Below are 21,426 nucleotides of genomic sequence, written 5' to 3'. Positions count from 1 at the left end.
TATTTTTTTCGATCAGTAGATCACATTTTGCGACATCTGTTATGATACTCTTTATTTCAGAGGCGCGGGTTGATAAAGTCCACACTCAAATTTTAAAAAAATCAAAATAATTAAAGTATTTAAATAAGTACAAATTACAAAATAAAATAAAATAAAAAAATACTGTGGCATTGCCTTCCTTTGAACAAAAACTGTGGTAGGACATGGATGAAACTACTGTGGTATAGCCTTACTTGGAACAAAAACTGTGGCAGGACATGAGAAGCACTTGGATGAAACTAGTAATATCATTGGTTACTTTCTTTCTTTGTGCCCACGTTTTTCTTTCTCTAATTGCTTGCTATTCCTGTTTTTTAATTTTAAGTTACAGTCAAAAGTGCCAAAAACCACCTATGCTTTGTCACCTATGCTGCCACCAAAAGTAAAAAATAACCATCTCAAGTATCTGGGTGCAAATCAATCTCTCATCACCACAAAATGTTAAAAAAAAATGACCTTTTCGATCACTGAACCACAATTTTCAACCACTGAATCACAATTTTTGCCGTCAGTTGATTCACGCGCCTGCGTATTTTTATATAATGTTTAAATTATTTTTTAGAATACTATTATACCCTGACAAAAGTGCAAAAAACTCTTACATTATCGAGAAAGTGAAAAATAACCTCCTAAACTATTCTGAATTACAAATTAAACCCTAAACTATATAATTTATTTTTGTTATTATTTTAAATTATTATTATTATTATTACTACCACTACTACTACTATTATTAGATCTTATTATTATTATTATTATTATGTGAACTATTTTTTTGATAATTTATAAACTTCCATAACCTGTTTGTATATATATAAATCCATCAAGCAACTAATCAAGTAATTTATTTTTGTTAATTTTTTAAATAATAATATTATTATTATTATTATTTTGATAATTTATGACAAATCAAGCAATTTTTTTTGTTATTATTATAAAATTTTATTATTATCACTACTATCATCACTATTAGTATCATTATTATTATACTTATTGTTATTATTATTACTATTATTATTATTGTTAATTTGCAGGGGTTTTGATTCACATATTTTGTAACTAAGCAATTTACTTTTATTATTTTACTATTATTATTATTATTGACATTGTTTATTATTATTCAGCAAAATTGCAAAAAATTCTCCCTGAACTATTGGTTAGTAGCAAGATGGCCCCTGAAGGGTATTATAGGTGTTGTATATTTATGATATTTTATAACTTTTGTATAAATTAATAAGTGGGGGTATTTTGGTAATTTTAACCCTCTGGGTGTCAAAATGTGGTCTGTTGATTGAAATGATCCTTTTTGCAACTTTTTGTATAGATGAGGGGTTGATTTGCAACCCAAGATAGTCTAAAGGTTATTTTCACTTTAGGTGATAGTACAAGGTTTTTTGCACTTTTCCCTAAGTTATATATCCGTTTAACTTCTTGTTTTATGCCCTAACTTATATCAATGTAATGTGCTACTGCCGCCCATTCCGCTAATGCTTTTGCTTTATATTTTTTGCTTTTACTAGTATACTGTGACGAAATAAAAACACAAAGCATGTTTCGTATCGTTTGTTGTTATTTGAATATTACTGAAGTGCTTTTGAAAAAGAGACCAAAATTGAAAGCATAAAAATAATGTTTTTATTTACTTCTGCACTGTAATAAAGTACTATTAAAAAAAAAAAATTAAATTAAAATGACATTTTTAACTCGTCATTTAAAATTTCAAGCTTACAATACTTTTTATCAAACATGTTTTTATGTTTTTACTTTTAAAAAATTTGCAAATTTAAGTTACCAAATAAGTTTAGAAATAATGTTGAACACACTCTAAAACAGAAACTCTTTCTATTTTGGATTAAAACAAAAGTACAAAACAAAAACGATTACCAAACAGGCTATAGCAGGTAATGCTCGTTATATATATATATATATATATATTTTTTATATGTGTACCAGTGTTCAATGTATATATACTAGTTTATTCAGCCCCTAAAATCATCCCAAATCCTCTCAATCTCTGGTTGCCCACTTCTGGTGTAAAGATATGGAAATTGGGAGAAGTTATTGGATGATTTTGGACAATTTATGACTTGATGGTTCAGTCCAATCAACATCATTAACTAGGTTATGTTTCGGATTTATTTTTTTAAATTCAAAAGTGTTGAATAAACTAGATCACCAAGTATAGGTGGTTCATGACTATCTAAGTATGTACTAATAGTGCTCGATATATATATATTTTTTAAAATTGTACTAGTGCTCAATATATATAACATTAAAAAAATGTTCATTTGCTTTATAATTTGCAAAAAATGTATGCACAACTTAACTACTAACTCAGATCCACTGATTGCCTAATTTTACCTAAAAAATATATACTTTTCACTATAAAAAAAAAAAAAAAAACACTATAGAAGAAGAGGGAGGGTAGAAGAGATAGACTCAACAAATTGGAGATAGATTCAACAAATTATTCCAAGTAATTCACATGCTATTGACTTTAAGTAGTGTTCATTGTTTTATTAATTGTTATTCTCTCATGCTATTGACTTTAAGTAGTGTTCATTGTTTTATTAATTGTTATTCTCTCTTGACTTCTCTTTTGTCATCTCGTTCCCATCTCAATCACTGTCTATTTTCAAACTTATCATCATACAACAAGGGAGAAAAAGTATGGCTTGTATTTGTTGATCAAATTGACCATCTACGTAGTTTTGTAGATTTCAAATCTTATATTTACTAACCGAAATGATTCCTAATTTTTACTTTTAATTTTTAAAATTAAAAATTAAAAGTAAAAATTATATTTAATAAAATACTTTTACTTCTTATCTTAAGAAAGTATTTTTAAATTTTGTAAAGGGAAGAGAAAGTGAGGACCATTAGACCCGGTCCCATCGGCATGGCACCTCCGCGGCGGATCCAAGATCATGCCCATCGTCGTCCTCGTCATGAGCCTCTACTTCATCAGCTTCGTCACCACCCTCCATGTCTCCGGCGAGTTCTACCGCTACCAATCTGGTGCCAGAACTTAGTTTTCTGGATTCTGATCAACTGAATTAAGATCATCTGTCGAATTCTTCATGATTGGTGATTGAAATGCCACGAAAAAACGTCATAGTGATGATATATATATATATACACTCTAAAAGTAGCAGATTTCAACTGAAAATGAAAAGGTCTTATAAAGACAGGTGTCTTAACAGAATCGAATTATTGACTAAGCTCAATTCAGAGTTTTGATAGTGTGATTCCGCCAATTCAATGAATGGAAGAGCTCTGCCTCTTACCTATATATATACACACACCCACAAGGGCGGATCCAACCTTTCTAAATGGGGTTGGCTAATTTTGGATTGGGTTAACTTTAGACTTGGCTATCATTACTATTTTTTTTTTTTTTTCTTTTTGGGGTTGGGCTTAAAGTAGTATGGTAAATTATATATATATATTTTTTTGGGGGGTGGGCTGAAGCCAAGCTTCGCCCACCCTTGAATCCGCCCTTGCACACACAAAGTATATATCATTGATTGTCAATTTAGAAAACAAAATCAAAATTATAATTATTAAACTTACTTTTTAATTTCTTGCTTTGAAAATATTGGAAGTATAAAAAATTAGTAAACATAATTCTACTTTATATTTGAGCTTCAGAAATGAAAAGCACGAGGGAAATCAAAAATAAGAAAGTGAATAAGAAACGGGCCAGAGAGAATCATTATCATTATATGATACTACAAGAGAACACAGGGTTTATTCGGGTTTTTAACCTCTCTGAAAACAGGGCCTTTGAAAGTAGCATCGAAAAAAGTCAAATTGAAGTTTTTAAAGACATTGGAACAACCATATATGATTTTTATTTTATTTAAAGTTTTCAAGGTTTATGTTTCATTAGGTTTTGAAAAATTGAATACAGGTCCAACGATAGTGATGGGATCTGGTTAGCGATGACCAGAACAAGGGTCTAATTTTTATTTTGTATTTTAAATTCCACAACTAAACTTAAGGATCAGATTAATTTTAAAAATAAAACTCCCCCGACAGAGAAGAGGAGCTCGTCGAGAACCTTCTAACAAATTTATTGTCAAAAAATGGTTCAAACCTCATGGTGACGATGCTAAAAAAATACATAAATTAAAAATAAATAACAATCGGATGAAACTTAAATCATTTTTTTAGCACATTTTTGCAAAGACCTCGGCTGATGCTATTATATCTCATTTATGTATATTTATATGTGTATATACAAAATTGAACCAACCAGTTCAAAATCGTCATACTAGACAATTCTTACATGCTGGTTTTGCCTTGAATTTTAACTTACAATAATGGAGTTTTTTTTTTGCCAAAAACTTATGATGTTAATGTTGTTGGTTCGAAATGGGAAAGACGAATACTTGTAGCCTTACAAAAATTTTAAAAAGAATAAAATAAAAATTCAGAATCAAGAACACCATGGTTTCATCCCTCACATAACCTTTCCAAACACCATTTTCAACCAAACAAATAAAAAACACCTCAAACCTGAATTGAGAGACAATTCAAATGAAGATCAGAACTTTAAATAAATATATATATATATGAGTGTTACTCACCAGCAAATTTAGCTCTGGATATATATATATATATATATATATACTCATGAGAAGCAAATTGTGGCAGGTGGATCCAACAACTGATAATTCTTCAAGCACTAAGTTTCTGATCCATGGCCCATTGTATAAGACCGTCTTACAAATTAAGGATGTGATTAGTGGTGAAACGATACAGGACAACCTATACACAATTGAGGCAGTATGAAAGAGCATGCTGGTAAAAATTGAAACCTCAAAAATTAACACTGACAATGAAAAAACTCCAAACTGAAACGGAAGAATACTGTCAGTGAACAAAATCCAAAAAAATAGACATGGGAAGAAAGAAAGCTAACAAAATGAATCAACCCAAGTGATGGAGAGTACGTTTGAAATGTTGTTTCAAGCCTTTGGATGCCGAATTGTCACCTGAATTGCCGCTAGTTTAGGACATAAACAGCTCGGCTGTTCAGGACTAGGAATTCCCGAGGGCTGCAGATGATGGGAATGACTCTACACTCAACTCTCTGCTTCATCACGTCAAACAGCTTGGAATTTTTAATCCTGAAATGCTCGTCGACCAAAATTCGAACAAGAATACTGCATTGCATGTGGCCATAAAAAATAGTCCCTACCATATGGCTATGGTCTACTTGAGGAGAACCCACAAGTGTGCACACGTCCAAATGCCGATTATATGTCCCCACTGTTCATGGCTGCTGAAAAAGGGCATCTACAGCTTGTTCAGTTTATGATGCAGAATATTGGACCAGCTGACGTAAGAAACCTAGAAGGCAGGTCAGTTGTGCACGCTGCCATCAAAGCAAGAAACACAGGTGTGTATATATATATATATATTACTATTTAAGGGTAAATATATGATACTCATAAATTGTGTTTTTTACCAAAAATAAATACCAGATGTCCTAAATGCTGTGTTGAATGGGCAATTAACATACTTATGTGCATATGATGGAAAAGGGAGGTCTCCTCTTTCCTATGCATCAGCAACAAATTACACTGAGGGCGTTCGCTACTTCTTGGGCGAATGTAGATATACAACTGCTGCATATATACATAAGAGACCGGGATGGGGATGGGGATGGCTCATTTCCCTTTCATTGGGCATCCAAGAGAGGTCGGCCATGTCAATATTATCAAGGAGTTTCTCAAACTTTGCCCCCATTCAAAGGAGTTGCTCGACTACGATGGTCAAAATATTCTTCATGTGGCTGCTAAGAAGGGCATAGCCAACGTAGTCTCTTATCTGCTTAAAAACCCCGACCTGCATTGTTCATCAATCAAACAGATCAAGACACTCAATTGCATTTGGCCAAGCGGGTTAAACTAAATTCTCTGCTCATAGACAGATAGTTCTGATGATCATGATCATTCACACCAAGCAGGCATGGGTTATAAAACATATGTTTCATATTTTTATATTAAGTAACACCATTGTTATGTATAGTACCATCATCCTACTCATTTGGGCAATGCTGAACGATCTACGTTTGTTCCCTCAAATTGGCAATTCCGTTGTTGGGAATATCTCTTTCAATGGCACCCATTTTCTCTGGTAGTGAGTGATGTAACTTGGTTTGCCACTCTTGTTCTAATCATTGCTTCACTCTCCCTCCTCCGTCTTTGGATAGTTAGTATTTCTTCCGCTCTCCTTCCCCAATTCCCTCATCCATCATATCTTTCCATACATCCTCCGCTATCCACCCAAAAACAACTAACAAGTGATCAAGACACATGCTTTCCGACCTTTAATTTGAATGCTGTTTTTTTTGTGCATATAGGGGTTCTGGTCTTGCATTTTTTGTTCCATCTTTTTGGCTTCAGTTGTATCCAAATGATCGAGTGGTTTGTTGGTTAGGGCTTGTCCTCTTGTTATGCCTGTATTGGCAAGATTGGTCCTTGCTATAGAAATGATGCTTCTGTTGCAATAATTTGGAATTATGTATGTTTCTTTTAACTACTACTTGTTGGGCCTTTGTATCTGTTGCTTTCCTTTGTGCCTTCTGAGCTTGTTTTGAATTTTGTTGGGCGTTACAAGAGGGTATCTAGCCCAATTGTATAACCTTCCCATTTGAGCAGGGGAAGGACTTGTTCAATCGGGTTCGGAGAAAGTTTAATTAAACCATATTCTTGATTTAAAACTGAGCTAAGCTCCTCAAACGGAAGAAATTATTACATAATCCTGTTAACACGTCCCCCCTATGTATTCTGAAATCACATAAAGCATAAACAACTTCCAAATCAGAAACAATTTACAGAACTAACACATCGTGCTAGGGTCGCACCAAAGAGACAATAATCCAACACACAACATGATGACAGTCAATCACTACCATTTTTTAATATGACTGCCACTATCGTACACTTTCCTTCAATCACAACAACTGCAAAATAAGAATAAAATAAAATCAGAACAGTTGTTGCTGCTAGCACTCCTAACAGTTAAAAATTAAATAAATGGCACGCGACATACTTTGGGAGGTTCGAGACTTGAAACAGTTCGTCGTGAAAGTACGCAACCATCCTCCTCATTCCAGTTGTTAACTACCAGCAGCCAAATTGTTTGGCTTGTCGACAATTTTGCTAGCACCACAACACTGCAATTTTGTTTCCCAATTGGTTTTCTCTACGTGGTACATTGCCCCTGCCTAAAAGATAGCAATGCACTCTATATATACAAGTCAACGACTGTACAGAAGAACCCTTCCATTAGAGGAACATGAGTGAATAAATTAAAAACAATAACTTTCTCTCATCCCATTTGCCAAAATCAAATCCTATTAACAAAGAAGGGACCAGTCTCCATGCAGCCTTGTTAGCAGGTAGATTAGTTGAGAAGATCACTTTTTCTCAACCTCCAAATGTACCTGAGATTGATGCCCCAGTCTGTCACTTGCAAGGTAACTCACATCCAACAGCATTATTTCCCAACAGAGCCACAACCAACCCAACTCATTCCAACTGCAACCATGGTTGGAGCTGTCTACGGTCCCAACTCTATTTAAACTTGAATCTCTTTCGACTCTCAACCCATGTTGAAACTATAGTTGGTTCTACATGCAACTCTTTCGACTCAACCCATATTGAAACTAGAGTTAGTTCTACATGCACGCTTCCTGGGTTTCTTCAATGGGTCAACAAGAAGTGGACCCAGCTCAAGCTTTTGTGGCATGTTCCCAGCCTCTTTCTGTGATCTAAAATCTTTTCTACTTGCCATTGTCTTCTTGCATGATCTATTTGGACGTGCTGACATCCAATTCTTCCCACCCGACCCTTCCGTGTTTCTACTTTCTACACTCTTTGGCTTGGTCTTGTTATCTGGAGGACAACCTGGAGCACATGAATTCAAACTCAAGCATAAAGAACTACTCAGTTTATCTTTCCCTTCCTCTGTCAAATCCAACTTGAGAGTGCTAGCTTCCGAGGGCCCACAAACATTGCCTTGCCAATTACTATGGTTCCCTGTTTTACATTGTTGATTATCAAAATCTGCATCTGCCGCAACTTCCTCCACAGTTGCATATGGGACCTCCTAATAACAATAAAATCATAAATAAAAATAAAGTAAATAACTACATATAAAATACAAAAATAAGATAAACTTATAGCAGCCCCCATTAAACAAAGTTAATACTGTTTGCCCCTAGTGGATGAAAGACTACACATGCCACAAGATACGGACTATGGTAATAGAACATGCTATAAACAAGCTTAGTCAAGGGAGTGAATTGAACAATATTACATGTGCATAATCTTGTTATCAAAGAGCATATGCAAAAACAAACACCACAATAAACCCCAAGGGGTTGGCCTAGTTGGAAAAGAATTGGGCCTGGTGTCTCATGAAGCATCAAGTCTCAGGATCGATTCCTGCTACCAACTAGGAAAAAAGAAAAAGAAAAAAAACAAACACACGCCGCAATAATCCCCAGGGTTGATACTATATGGAATTCTAGGAAGAAAGGAAAAGGGTGCTTTTTTTAAATTAAAGAAGTCGCATTAATGCAATTAAACAATAAGCTGGTCAAATTCAAAGGAATAAAATGTAATGCTGCATCATCTGGAATTCGAAATATTATTAATTGAGAACCAAATAGTAGAAGATCCTTCTAAAGATTGATAAAAAAAACCAAGCTGGCTATAATCACAATGTAGAAAATAGAAGTTATTATGAGGAATTACAGCCATTATACATAAAATAGAAAACAATATAACCAACCAGGGCATAATGAACTTGTAACATATATGGATTAGATATCAGGACGGAGAACATGCATCTCACAATTCAAAAGCATTTGAATACAAATAAAAAATTAAAAGTTACAGAGGCATACCTTATTTTCCAAGTCAACAATCTGCTCGGACTCAGATCCCTCCTCACCTTCAGAGTCATCCATTTCCTCACACTCAAACTCTACATGCTCTTCAACTTCTTCCTCAGAGTCACTTAACTCTTCCTGGTCCATCACAATTTCTGGAAGAGACAGATCATTTCCTTTACTGACATCATATCTGTTTATGTTATTACTTGACATAACCAATGCGTGGGCACTTGAATCAACCTTGCTGCTTATTCCATCTGGAATAGAAGCTAGCTTGTTTTGAGTTTCCATAATAATTCCAGAATCCGCAGCACTTAAGATTGGCCTCATTTGATTATCCTTGATAACATCTCTACTTCCCATCACTTTCTCCTTTCTGGACGCAAAACTTAGGTGAATCTCCAAATCCAGTTCATTAGCCTTTCCACTAGGACTAGAGGGTTTAGTCGAGGTAACTGTTGGACAGCTACTGACCTGTGACTCAGTTCGAACTGCATCAGATGAATTATGAAGCTGAACACAGTTGCCTCTTAATGAATCAAAATTATCAGACAGATGGGCAGGTGCATCTACAACTACTAAGTCACTATTTACATCATCAGCTCTTTGCAGAAGTGGATGGAAGTCAATATTACATGATGAGGAAGTAGTTTCCTTTGAAGATTTATGAAAAAAGTTAACCGTATGGTTTGCTTGGGGAGGATTATGAAACAGACTGAGATTCAATTGGGGCTGATTTCCTGAAAATAAATTGAAAGAACTACAAGTATTATTATTGCAGCTCAAAGGGTAACATGGCAGACGCGCTTCTTGAGAGGCCTGGAACAGCAAAGGATGCATTTGTAGATCTAAGTCGTATTTTTCTACTGCAATACATTTATCCCTGATGATTCCAGATTCTTGTGGATGCAGATTACCGCTATAATTTATCAGTGAATTATTTTTGTTCTCTCTGGCTTTTGTTAGATGGCTGGTTCCAGACACTGCAACATAAGTTAGTTTCCCAACTAGATTTTCTGTTGCAGCATCACCATTTCCGGCATCAACAGCAGAAATCTTAGTAGATACTTCACCCTGATAGCTTTTGAAAGCTGACTGAGACATTACGCGGACAGATCGTGGAAGATTTATAGGAGGCAAGTCTGGAGCCAATTTCACTAAACGAGCACTATTTGCTCTACGAGCACGATATGGCCGCATATATAATTGGGACTTGGAGGACCTCAAATTCATATCAGAAATTGGGTGAGACAACCCATAGGAAGTTGCACAATGTCTAGCATGAGCAAAACGAGATAAATTATGGAGATTCTGAGAGTAATTATTTCCATAATGAAATTCCTGATCACTTTGCGCATGAGATCCTATGGACCCACTATTAAAGGTTTGTTCCCAGACACGAGAACCCTCTTGCGACGGCAAATCACTGGGTGGATTATTTTCCCTAACATTCCAGACAGGAAGTTTAGAAGAAGTATCTGGTCTCCAATCTGCCAAAAATGCCTCGTGAACATAAGCTTCATCTTTGTTATCCATACAATCATCTCCACTATTATTTTCTCCACCAGCATTATCAGTATGACAGTCCTGTATCAATTAAAAAGAGGTTAAAATTTGTTGTTTGTGAGAAAAAAACATCCATCACACTGCCAATAAGCCTGGAATAGTCTTGATTATACGGATCATGGGCATAGCCATTCTCTGGCTAAATTTAGATATCTCAACGGAAGTGTAGAATTTCGTGTAGGACATGCGCACATATATACATAATAGCTAATTACAAATCATTCAATGACATCTCATAATCAAAGAAAAAAAAACCAATACATTTGGTAAGTTAGTCTTCAATATTTTGGGCTTCGAAAATATGAACTGCTTCATTGAGTTTGAAAATATGATCTCTAATAATGAGATGAAGTGTAGAGATTGGTTTGCCTCTGTAAGGCAAGTCTGATCATTTCAAAAATAAATATAGTAGGTTTAATCCCATTCAGCACATCTGGAATCATAGCAAGAGATGACAAACTAAGCTCAATTCCGCCTACAAAATGCCAAGCTCACGCCAAAACAAAATCTTGGCAAAATTCAGGTTGTTGAAGCGCCACAGAGATTACTAAAAGGGTTAAAGGATTGCAATCCTGCATGTAAATTACCATTATATATCATATGAACCATTCAGACAATTAAGAAATAAACATACCTCTTTTTCAGATGAAGTTTGCCAATTTGCCGAAGCTGCAGATTTGCACTTTCTTCTATGTAATGCATATAACCGCCGCTTCTCTTTTTTTTCCACATTTGATTTATATGTCTTTTGGGTTCCAGTAGCAACGCGCCACTGCCGGGGTAGCAAGGATGGATCTCTATATGGGACAGTGAATTTCCATACAGACATCCAGTCAAGTTTAAAAACCTTTAATCCCTGGGTTATTTAAGTCAGATGATTGAGTAAGACAGCAATGCATCACATGACTGATTTGTGAAATAAATGGACAAAAAGAATATAAAATAAAATGACCTCTTGAAATCACTTTACTAAAGAAAAAGGGAAAAGAAAAGAAAGAGGACCTCCTGAATCTGTGCCATCTCTTCTGCAGTCAAGGGAGAGTTTTTCATCCTCCGAACTGCCTGCATGAAGAAGCAAACAGTATTATAACTTCTAGTAGTGAAGAGTAGTAAATTAATGACATAAGTATTATCTGCAAACCCCTAGGTCCACATTGAGGATTTAGCTCCCTTTTTGTCTTGGTAGGCTATGTATCTCTATGAGATACAAAAAGCACAAAGCAACACTTAAAATCATAAGAAACGATTCAATTTGAAGAGCAGAATGAAATAGTTATAGAAGTAGACATGCCTACTTTGTAAGCAAATCTGAACTAAAGAGTTCCGTGTTTTTTTAAACAAAATCCAAAATCAAAGTTCTTATGATTTTAAAAGTTGCTTTTAACGGTTGGTTACTTGGTGAGCACGTGTTTGATTCATAGCAGGTAATGTGGCATTCGCTAAATGGCTTTCCTCAAAACGTCTGTTGTGTACATAAATCAATGTCCAACTTTGCACACATGTTCTACCTATATATCAATAAACATAATCCATAGGCTATCTCTTCTTTCTTCTTTTTATTTTATTTTATTTTTTATCAAGTAAGTACTCACACACACATTGTCCACACTGGCGCTCGAACCCCTCCCCTCCTCTACGAGGGTAGGGAGGTTAGGCTAATGGCCCATTGGTAATCCACAGGCCATCTCTTGCAAGGAATTTGATTACAATATCAAATTAATTGATGTATTTTACCATTCAAGCCCCTAGAATTTCACTGGACCATTTGCTTTGGAGTAGTTAGAGGTATTACAGAGCAAACCAATCAAACTAATGATGTCCAAGTAATCACTACCAGGTACAATGGAATTTTGGCAAGTTCTCGTGCATCAAATTGTGCAACAGGGGCCTGGGAGGGGGAGAGATGAGACTACAACTTAGTTCATCAATCAGAATGAGTAGAAATGAATCAAGATATTATAGAAAAAAGCTCTAGGATGTTACATACCTTTATTGGATTTTCAGGAGCTTTAGAAGATGAACGGTTTTTCTGCCGAACAAAAATCTGTAACAAAATTAACACATCATATAAATCACCATATTAAAGCTGATGAAATAACATACTCTGTGTCTACATCACTTCCATTCCCAAAAACCAAGTAAATAGAGAGAGAAAAAACATTGATGCAATTCATCCTATACATGATAAATGACTTGCTGAATTATGCAAATCCATAGATTGTATAAAAAACAAAAACAAAACAAAAAACGTTGATGCACAGACATGAAAAATGACTTGCTGAATTATGCAAATCCATAGATTGTATCAAATGAAAGATATGATAGCATGTGGATTGATTGAAGCTATGGCCTTAAATAGAACGAAATGGAAACATAGGATTCATGTAGCCGACCCCAAGTAATTGGAAAAAGGCTTGGTTGTTGTTGTGTAGATTGTATCAAATGTCACGGCATATAGGAAAAGTTCTATTTCTGGAGTGAATAGGAGTACTCCAGTCCAAAAGCAGATTTGAGACTACAATAAGTTTTTTTAACTTTCATACTCTGCCAAAATTTAGGTTTCCACCATTCCTTCCCCAATTAAAACAAAAGCTCATAATGGTAGGGGGCGAAAGAAGAGGAATCAAGCATACAGAATAGCTATTAAACCATAAAAAAGAATTATCATACAATTGACAGTTTTTTTAAATTTTAAAAAGGGATTTTTTTCAAACTGAAAACAAAGGAACTTCAAACAACAAAAAACATGATATGTAGTACTTGAAATGGCAAATCCACAAGGAAATTACCTGATGCTTAGATTTGCAAGGAAGAAACCGTTGCTGAATTGCTTTCCAGTCTGTATTATATTCCATCAACCCCAATGCTAATAACCTGCAATGCAATCTCAAAATCAAAAAGGTAACCTTCCATGGACAATGGGCATTCCAACCAAACAAGAAATAGAAGTACAGATTACTGCCAAAGAAGGTTAGAAATTGGAATTAACCCTCATTATGGCCACGAAAACAATGAAGGAAAGTGCACATGCATCATAATGTCTATCCTATAAGGCAACTTACAGGATCAAAAGACAGGTAGAACTGTTGTTCAAAATAATAATAAAAAAGTTTGATTCCTTGAAAATTTCACCGGAAGACAGTTGATTAAACATGACCATTTTTGACAGATCAATATGACAACACCCCATCATGAAGCTAAACACCATATATTAAACTGATTACTGCAAGGAAACAGATGATTTCAGACATTTGGCATAGAGCTTTCTTCATTCTAGACATATGTTCCCTCTATGATGAAGGCAGAGAATCAAACAATATTGATTTAAGAGGTACCACTATTCCTCCAACTCTTCAAGTATACAAGGACTTAGAACCTATCATTATATATAACTTTAAAATAAGGCCCATTCATTAGCATTCCCAACAACATGCAAAATCAGAACCTGATACTGACAAAAGATTCCACCCTAATATAAAGTTCAACTAATACAAGTTCCATCATATTGATACCAGCAAACCAAAGTGTAACAAGTCATATATTTTGACAAGTGATTGTTTTATAGATAAAAACACACAGGAAACACAACCCTTAGACATGCGAAGTATACAGGAGCTATGAAGGCTGGAACTAGACCCCTATACAACTCCAATAACCTAGAATATATGAGACTTTAAGAAGCCGACACAAATGAAAAGTATTTAGCTATCGCTTTCTTTCAATGTATATCCCTGTATCCTCAACAACCATATCCTACTCCACAAAACACTCCAAAGTGCAACCAAGCAAAGCTTGTAACCCAATGGTATATCCTCTACCTCACAAATAGAAAGTTAAGGTTTTAAATCCCCATAGGTGTGAGGACCAAAACAAAAAACCAAAAAACTCCAAAGTGCACATACTGAATCCATCCACCCTGAAGGACTCTTACCACCAGGGCAAACCTTACATCCAATAAAGTCCACCAAAGTCAAAACAAAGTAAGAAATGAATAGCAAGTCCTTTTCCAATTAGTCTGTTGCCTTTCTTACATAACTATAACAAAGAAAGACAGAGATCAAGGCCGACATTAGTTCAAGGGTACATGATCTTCGATATGGTTTTCTATGTTCAACTCAACTCAATAATCTTTATTCCACGACATAGCTTTTAAACATGAGTCTCTTTCCCTACTGAAGCGAGCCTTGGCGCAACTTACCGTTGCGCCATTGTGACCTGGAGGTCACAGGTTCTAAACAAGGAAACAACCTCTCCGCATGCGGATAAATCTAACTCTCCCCAAATTCCACAATGGCGGGAGCCTCGTGCACTAGGTTTGCCCTTTGCCCCTCTCTTTCCCTACTGAACCCAATCTTGAATACATTTTTGACATGGTTAAAGTAGCACCAATTGGAGATAAAATGAGAGAAATTGATTAAGATGTTATGGACATGTGCAAAGAAGAGAACAAACTGCACCACGTAAGAAGAGAGACATGGTCTACATTGAGGGTAATGCTAAGGCAAGGGAAAGACCAAAATTAACATGGATAAAGTTAAAAAATATAGCATCATGTGCTTTGACTGAGGCTATGGCCCGAGATAAAGTGGAATGAATATATAAGATTCATATAGTCGACCCCAAGTAGTTGGGACAAGATTTTGTTAAGTTGAGGTCTCCACGTAGGTTGCGATTTCCTTTTCATTCAAATCAACAATCACAAAGGTGTTCACTTTTTGAAGCAATTATTATCACACCTTATTGCAGAAATCCCCCAGCGCGCGCGCGCGCCCCCCCAAAAAAAAAACAAAGGAAAAAAATTGAAAAAGTTAGGTATGATTTGCCGCATAAAGTTCATAATAAAGATATGCACTGCCTATGGGATCAAAGTACATCACATAGCAATCCAGTTTCAGTTCTAGCAAAGCTGGGAAATTAGAGGTATGATTTGCAGCCAATGGTTACTAGATCATATTGTCAAAGGGAATAAAAAGTGAAAGCAATCATTAGGAAGAACATTTACATGGGTCAAGTAAGTGCATAACTCACTCGTCTTCTGAATCAGTGAAAAGCACCCGGTTCACGACAGATGCAAGAGGTGGCTTGTGCGGAAATAAGGCTGGATTAAACAGTGGAAAAAATCTCAGAGCTAACTTGGCAATTTCTCTAGGGACTACAGCAACTGATTGCTTTTTAGTCCTTTCAACAAGTGCAGCAGCCAATGTCTTCTTAGGTGGTAGATCACTAGCTGGCGAAGGCGGCGCCGGGTTGGCAGCTGGGGAAGTGGTTCCTCGTACTTCACCATTAGCTTCGGTGGATGACTGAAAACTGGGAAGGGAAAACAAGGGCTCCCTTTGAAGACGTGGATCACAAGTAGCTTCCATTTGTCGATGTTGATACTCCTGCACAGCTGTCAACAAACCAACACAAATGGTCAAGCATATAAAGGTTATTAGCATGAACAACCAAGTAGCTGCAGAAACACAATGAACTTTTAATTCCACATATATGGCATACCAGTAGAAACATCATCTATATATTTTCCAACTAAATTAAGTGGAGCAGCATCCAGAACAGAAAGTACAGGACCCTTTATTAAAGGAACCCAGAAAGAGCACTCAGTAGTTTGAAAGTGACCCTCCTCCCTGTTAAAAACATGTACACTTCCTTCTTTTAAAGGGGAAATCACATCAGAAGGTAACACTCTGTTCTTTCCAGAAGAACAATATCTCTGTGCTTCCAAGGTACAAGATGATCCAGAGGTGCTCTGTGCTGTCAAAGATTTGAAGGGTTCGTCTGGCACTGATGGATGAATGTAAGGAGGGCAAAAACAAAAACTGGGATAGGGTACCCTTCTTCCTGATAATACTTTATCACGTCTATGAAGCATCTCTGAAATCAATTCCTGAGCTTGGGAAGCAATGCACTGGTGAGAAGGGTCAAAAATACAAAGAGAAAACACCTGAATAAGAAGTTGTAGATGCTCGTGTACTAAACAATACAACTGGCCCAACTGATGTGGAGTAAAACCATTTATTAAACCATTATGTGCTGATGATGACAGACAATTTGAAGAAGTCTCCATATTTTTTCCATCGTGAACTGGGAAAGGTACAATTGCTACATTTGGTAAGAGGGGGCGCAATGGCCTATTTGTTTGCTTGAGCAGCCTTTTTTTATATTGGGCAGAAGATCTTTGGCGTCTGTTTTGCCTAGTCTCAGGTCGTCGACCAGCTGCCTCGTGCTCCTTTACTTGCTTCTCACCACCTGTATTTTCATCGAAGTCACTCTCAAGTGCCTCTTCAATTTCTATTTCAAAGTCCGCATCATTGTCTTCATCTTCATCATCAACATTTTCATTTTCTTGAATTGTCTGACTGTCTCCACCTCCACCCAGTAAAACAGCAGCAAGAAATTTCCTGTATTCTTCTTCATCGTCGACATTCTGAAGATCATCATCATCATCCGTTTCTTGAAGAAAAGTCTCAAGTTCATCAAGCGTAAAACTGGCAAGTGAATAGCGAGCTCTAGTGCGCATGCATATAGCATCCTCATCATCTATATCCATAATGAGCCTCCTAGAATGTCTGCCACACTCTCCAGTCATATCATTAACCGCTTCTGCTCCACTGTTTGATCCATTTTCTTCTCCACAAAATGTTTCATTTTCAGGCTGACAGCTCCAAGAATCTGATTTTCTCTTCCTTATGCCTGTGGGAGATGATTTTTCTGATTCTTTTTCACATGCTCCTCCAGAAGAAACGGCAGTTTGCAACACAATCTCCTCGCCATGCTTGGAATCTCCAGCAGCATAGTCTTGGATTTGAGAAGGTGGCTTTGACAACAAATTAGTAACCAAATCCCTGCGAGTGTTTTCCCCACTGCCAACAACATCAACATCTAGACCTTCAACTTCAAAGCTCAAGCTTGAAGAAGCTTCCATAGATGGGGTAGCTTTAAAAATGGGATAGAAGTCTACATCCTCTTCTTCGTCCCCATCCTCGTCCTCTTCTTCGTCCTCGTGTTCCAAATGGCTTTCACCGCATTTGGACAAGCTTGCATCAGCAGCGACAGCATTCTGATGATTGTGGTGGGTCAATAGTTCATTTGAACATGACAACATCTTAGACCAAAAATTATACAACTAGGCTTATGATTCAAAATCTTAGAAGCCCCTCAGAGTCACAGCAGGAACTGGCACCCATTAGAAGGCAATCAAACAACTAATTGCTACCCTACAGAATAGCACAAAACAAATATCAAACTAAATATATAAAAAGCCCAAAAACGTGTTCAAAAGCAAGCACGTATATTTCTTATATAGCTTACCAAGATCAAGGTCATCTAAATCCCAACATTCTACAATTTATCAGACATGTATAATATTGATATAACAATCCATGTCTATTGCACTAATAATTATCCACCTCTCCAGAATACCCATACTTCTGAAACAACAATCAGCCTGAAGCAAATGATTATATACTACACTTACTTAGATGATTTGTGATGATAAAAAAAAAAAAAAACAAAACAAAACAAAAAAACTTAGATGATTTGTCTAAATGGAGTACCATTCTCTCAGCATGACTCGGCGTCCATCGATCTGTGGATTGGTTTAACTGAATCTGTGGGTTAAATACTAAGTTTCGCAAATTCTATCTACATACTGATTCCTTTACTAAAACATGGTTATTTGGAAATTCCCAAGCTTTAAACTTGTGATCCAACACTTATTTACTTAAAAATTTGCATCTAAATGCTATTTAGAAATAATTTGGAGGTTTTGTTGTTGGAAGAAGAAGATTATAAAAAGAAAATAAAGATGGTGGATTAGGGCTTCACGTTACATGTGAATTCCCCATTTTTCTTTTCTATTCATCCCCCCTCTGTTATTACTGTGTAGTTCTCTTCCTTTGCATGTAAATTCATAGAACAACAATTATGCTTCATTCTATTTTATGCTTTGCATAATTTATCATATATTATCACTGTTCACTTTTATTTCATTCTCAAATGAACCCTGATAATCATAACATAAAGCCCCTACGGATTAATTTATTTCACACTGATATTGACACTGTTATTCATTTGAGACCATGTCATGTAAGACTTTACTTTTTTCCATTTTTCTTTCTGGTTGCTTTTACACTCTCACTTTCCCTTAAGCTCTGTAATTTAAATATTATAGCTCCATCCATCATCACCTAGAGGATAGGGAAAAAAAAATTTAAAAAGTGAAGTACACAAGATGACATCTAATAAGTAGATGAGATTTATATTGAAGCAGTTTTTAAAGAAAATAAATAAAATATGACTAAACCACGGATAATTGATGCAAAAGTTAGCATTCATCTCAAATTTGAGGCATTTGATGCAACAAAAAAGGGGAGGGGCGAATACAGACAATATGGTTCAACCTCACAGTATTGGTCACTAACTCTAGACTCAGCTGCAATCATTCATACACACCAAAATGCTACATATAAGGCTCTCAGGATTTAGAGCCAAATGAATTTAGTAGATGACTCCTAACTTGCCTTTGGCCTATCTAAAGAAATAATAATATTATCTTTCCGATGGGTGAAAATATTATTATTTTTAGATCAAGTGTAACATTATCACACCAAACCCTTTGTTTCCCATGTCCCAACTCGGCAAGAGCCAGCTTCATCATGCAGGGATTGAGTGGCTAAGACTAAATCAAGACGTAGAAGATGACATAATCACCAAGTGATAAATATTCAATACTCAATACATTTCAAAACTACATAAATTTATCTTGCCTTGTAGAGATAAAAATTAAGAAACTAAAATTTAGATTTTGTTCAACAACCTGTAGAACAGAAAACAATCAGCAAACCTCATAGACAAATCAAGTTTACAATATTTAGAATTTCATAAAGAAAACTTATCTAGCCCAATCACCAAATTCGCCCCAGCATAACAGGACAATTACAAAATTATGAACCAAACATGCAAACTAATTTCACTAGCTTCACCATGGACATTCGTTTCGTTCCAATATATACTAACATACTAAACAGAGTTAATAATATCTCAAAGGCATGCAACACATCAAAAGCCTCTGGAGCTACACACCAAATTCGAGTGTGCGGATGAGTTTGTGTGTGATATAGTGAATTTGGGGTTTCCAAAGAAGAAGAGACTGCCGAGAGAATATTGTGGTATGTTCCTCAGAACTTGATCATATCAATGCACTTGTCTAAAACCCTAATAATGTCCCTATGTTTCAATCTTCATTTGCTTATTGTCCATGGTTCCGTTTTATATGCAGCGCCAGATGAAGAGAGACTTACCTGGAGAAGCAACAGGAGAGGACACCAAACAATGTCGATCGACGGTGAAGAATTGATCGGCGACGGAAAAACCAGCCACTTTGTGAGAGAGAGAGAGAGAGAGAGAGAGCAAACAATTTGTGTCAGAAGCTGTTTGGGAACCGGGAAAAGTAGAAGAGGCCCCGTAAATCGGGATTTAAAGATGACCTCCAAAAATCTGTACCGGGTCTGACCATTCTTGAATAAGTCATTTTTAAATTATAGTGTTAATTACAACAACAGTCCCGTTTGACATATTGACAACCATATACAATTTAGGTATTTTTTGAAGGAGGAAACCTTTGTGATAATTTTGATCAAAACAAGTCCTTAAAACATTAAAAATATGAGATTGCCTTTCAATATTTAATTTATTTTTGTTATAAAATATCATAACTTATGAAAAGTCAAATTTGCCCTTATATATATACATTATATACTCATATATATGTGTGTGTGTGTGTGTGTGTATGTGTGGAAGAGCAGCGGGAAGAGAGAGCAGCAGCCACCGCCGCCCTCATCGACGCCACCCCCACACACCCAATTCCCCAACCTCTCTCCACTACAGTGCTACACCTAAGTCCCCAATCTCTCTCCACCCACTACGTGTGCCAGGAGGCAGTGGAAACCGTCCTCCGCGACGGCATTTTGCGGCCGATTCTGAAGCTCCTCGGTGGCAACGATGGAGGTTTGCTTTCGTCCGAATCCAACGACAACACGAGTTTCAACGTGTTTAAGCTTCAAGATCTAACTCCGACATCACGATCGAAGGCGCCAAAACGGAGACGCTCTGACGATTTCTCGAAATTGGAGCTCTTCAATCTCAATCTCAGTCTGACAACGGGGTTTCCGGCCAAGCTAACGGAGAAGACGCGACTGGGGACTCCGTCGATGAATTCGGAAGAATCTGGGATGACAACGGCGTGTTTGGATAGCAATTTCGTTGGCGACTATTTCGAGACAAGCCCTGTTCCATTTTTGAGGCAATTCGGCCTTCTATTGCGATTTTGGGGCAATTCGGCATCTAAGGCTTGAAACAACATTTCAAACATACTCTCACTTGGGTGGATTAATTTTTGTTAGTTTAAAAAAACCCTTTCTTTCTTCTCATGTTAGTTCTTTTTGTATTTATTTAATTTTGTTTTAGTTGGGATTTTTTTCATTGTCAGTGTTAATTTTTGCGGTTCCAATTTTTACCAGCATGCTCTTGAATACTGCCTCAATTGTATATAGGTTGCCCTATATTGTTTCACCATTAATCACATCGTTAATTTGTAAGATGGTCTTCGATCCATTTGAAAGTGTGTGTGTGTTTATACAATGGGCCAATAGAAACTTATTGCTTGAAGAACTATCAGTTGTTGGATCCACCTGCCACAATTTGCTTATCAACACTTGCCTAAACTGGGCATCAACGACCAATGGTACATTTTGTTCGAGTGCCGATGCATAACGATGGTGGTGGTTTGTGGAAGTGACGGTGGAGCTGGTTACAATGCAGGTGGAGCCTCATGTTGGCGGTTAGTGCCGTGGCAGCGGCGGTGGCTATGGTGCTGGGAGAGAAATTGGTAATTGAATGTAACAATGGCA

The 21,426-nt window shown here is 36.4% G+C and overlaps 2 protein-coding genes across 2 annotated transcripts; one reads left to right on the top strand and one right to left on the bottom strand.

Moving 5' to 3' along the window:
• Window positions 1-6,882: 6,882 nt before the first annotated feature.
• Window positions 6,883-20,085, bottom strand: LOC132293280 (uncharacterized). The gene is made up of 10 exons (XM_059790696.1): window positions 19,819-20,085; window positions 16,016-17,733; window positions 15,548-15,908; window positions 13,309-13,393; window positions 12,507-12,563; window positions 11,522-11,581; window positions 11,154-11,375; window positions 8,966-10,540; window positions 7,105-8,163; window positions 6,883-7,015 (listed from the first exon to the last, which is right to left on the bottom strand). The coding sequence occupies exons 2-9, from the start codon at window positions 17,619-17,621 to the stop codon at window positions 7,705-7,707; spliced, it is 4,425 nt and encodes a 1,474-aa protein (XP_059646679.1). The 5' UTR covers window positions 17,622-17,733; window positions 19,819-20,085; the 3' UTR covers window positions 6,883-7,015; window positions 7,105-7,704.
• A 225-nt stretch (window positions 20,086-20,310) lies between these two features.
• Window positions 20,311-21,004, top strand: LOC132289725 (LOB domain-containing protein 37-like; the record flags this gene model as incomplete). The annotated part of the gene is made up of 1 exon (XM_059790000.1): window positions 20,311-21,004. A coding segment is annotated over one exon (561 nt), but the record flags the coding sequence as incomplete, so codon positions are not given.
• Between the last annotated feature and the right edge of the window lie 422 nt (window positions 21,005-21,426).

The sequence above is a fragment of the Cornus florida genome, unplaced genomic scaffold (assembly GCF_030987335.1).
Source record: "Cornus florida cultivar Cherokee Brave unplaced genomic scaffold, ASM3098733v1 CherokeeBrave_3.0.0_Hap2_Chr02, whole genome shotgun sequence".
Classification (NCBI taxonomy): domain Eukaryota; kingdom Viridiplantae; phylum Streptophyta; class Magnoliopsida; order Cornales; family Cornaceae; genus Cornus; species Cornus florida.
This window is presented reverse-complemented; position numbering and strand designations above follow the sequence as displayed.

Bases quoted from the DNA above. Each gene is read 5' to 3' on its own strand.
- LOC132293280 (XM_059790696.1), bottom strand. From the start codon at position 17,621: ATGTTGTCATGTTCAAATGAACTATTGACCCACCACAATCATCAGAAT. The intron at 11,582-12,506 runs GTATGTAACATC...TTCTTCATGCAG, and splicing joins CTCCTGAAAATCCAATAAAG to GCAGTTCGGAGGATGAAAAA. The intron at 8,164-8,965 runs GTATGCCTCTGT...TATTGTTATTAG, and splicing joins TTGTTGACTTGGAAAATAAG to GAGGTCCCATATGCAACTGT.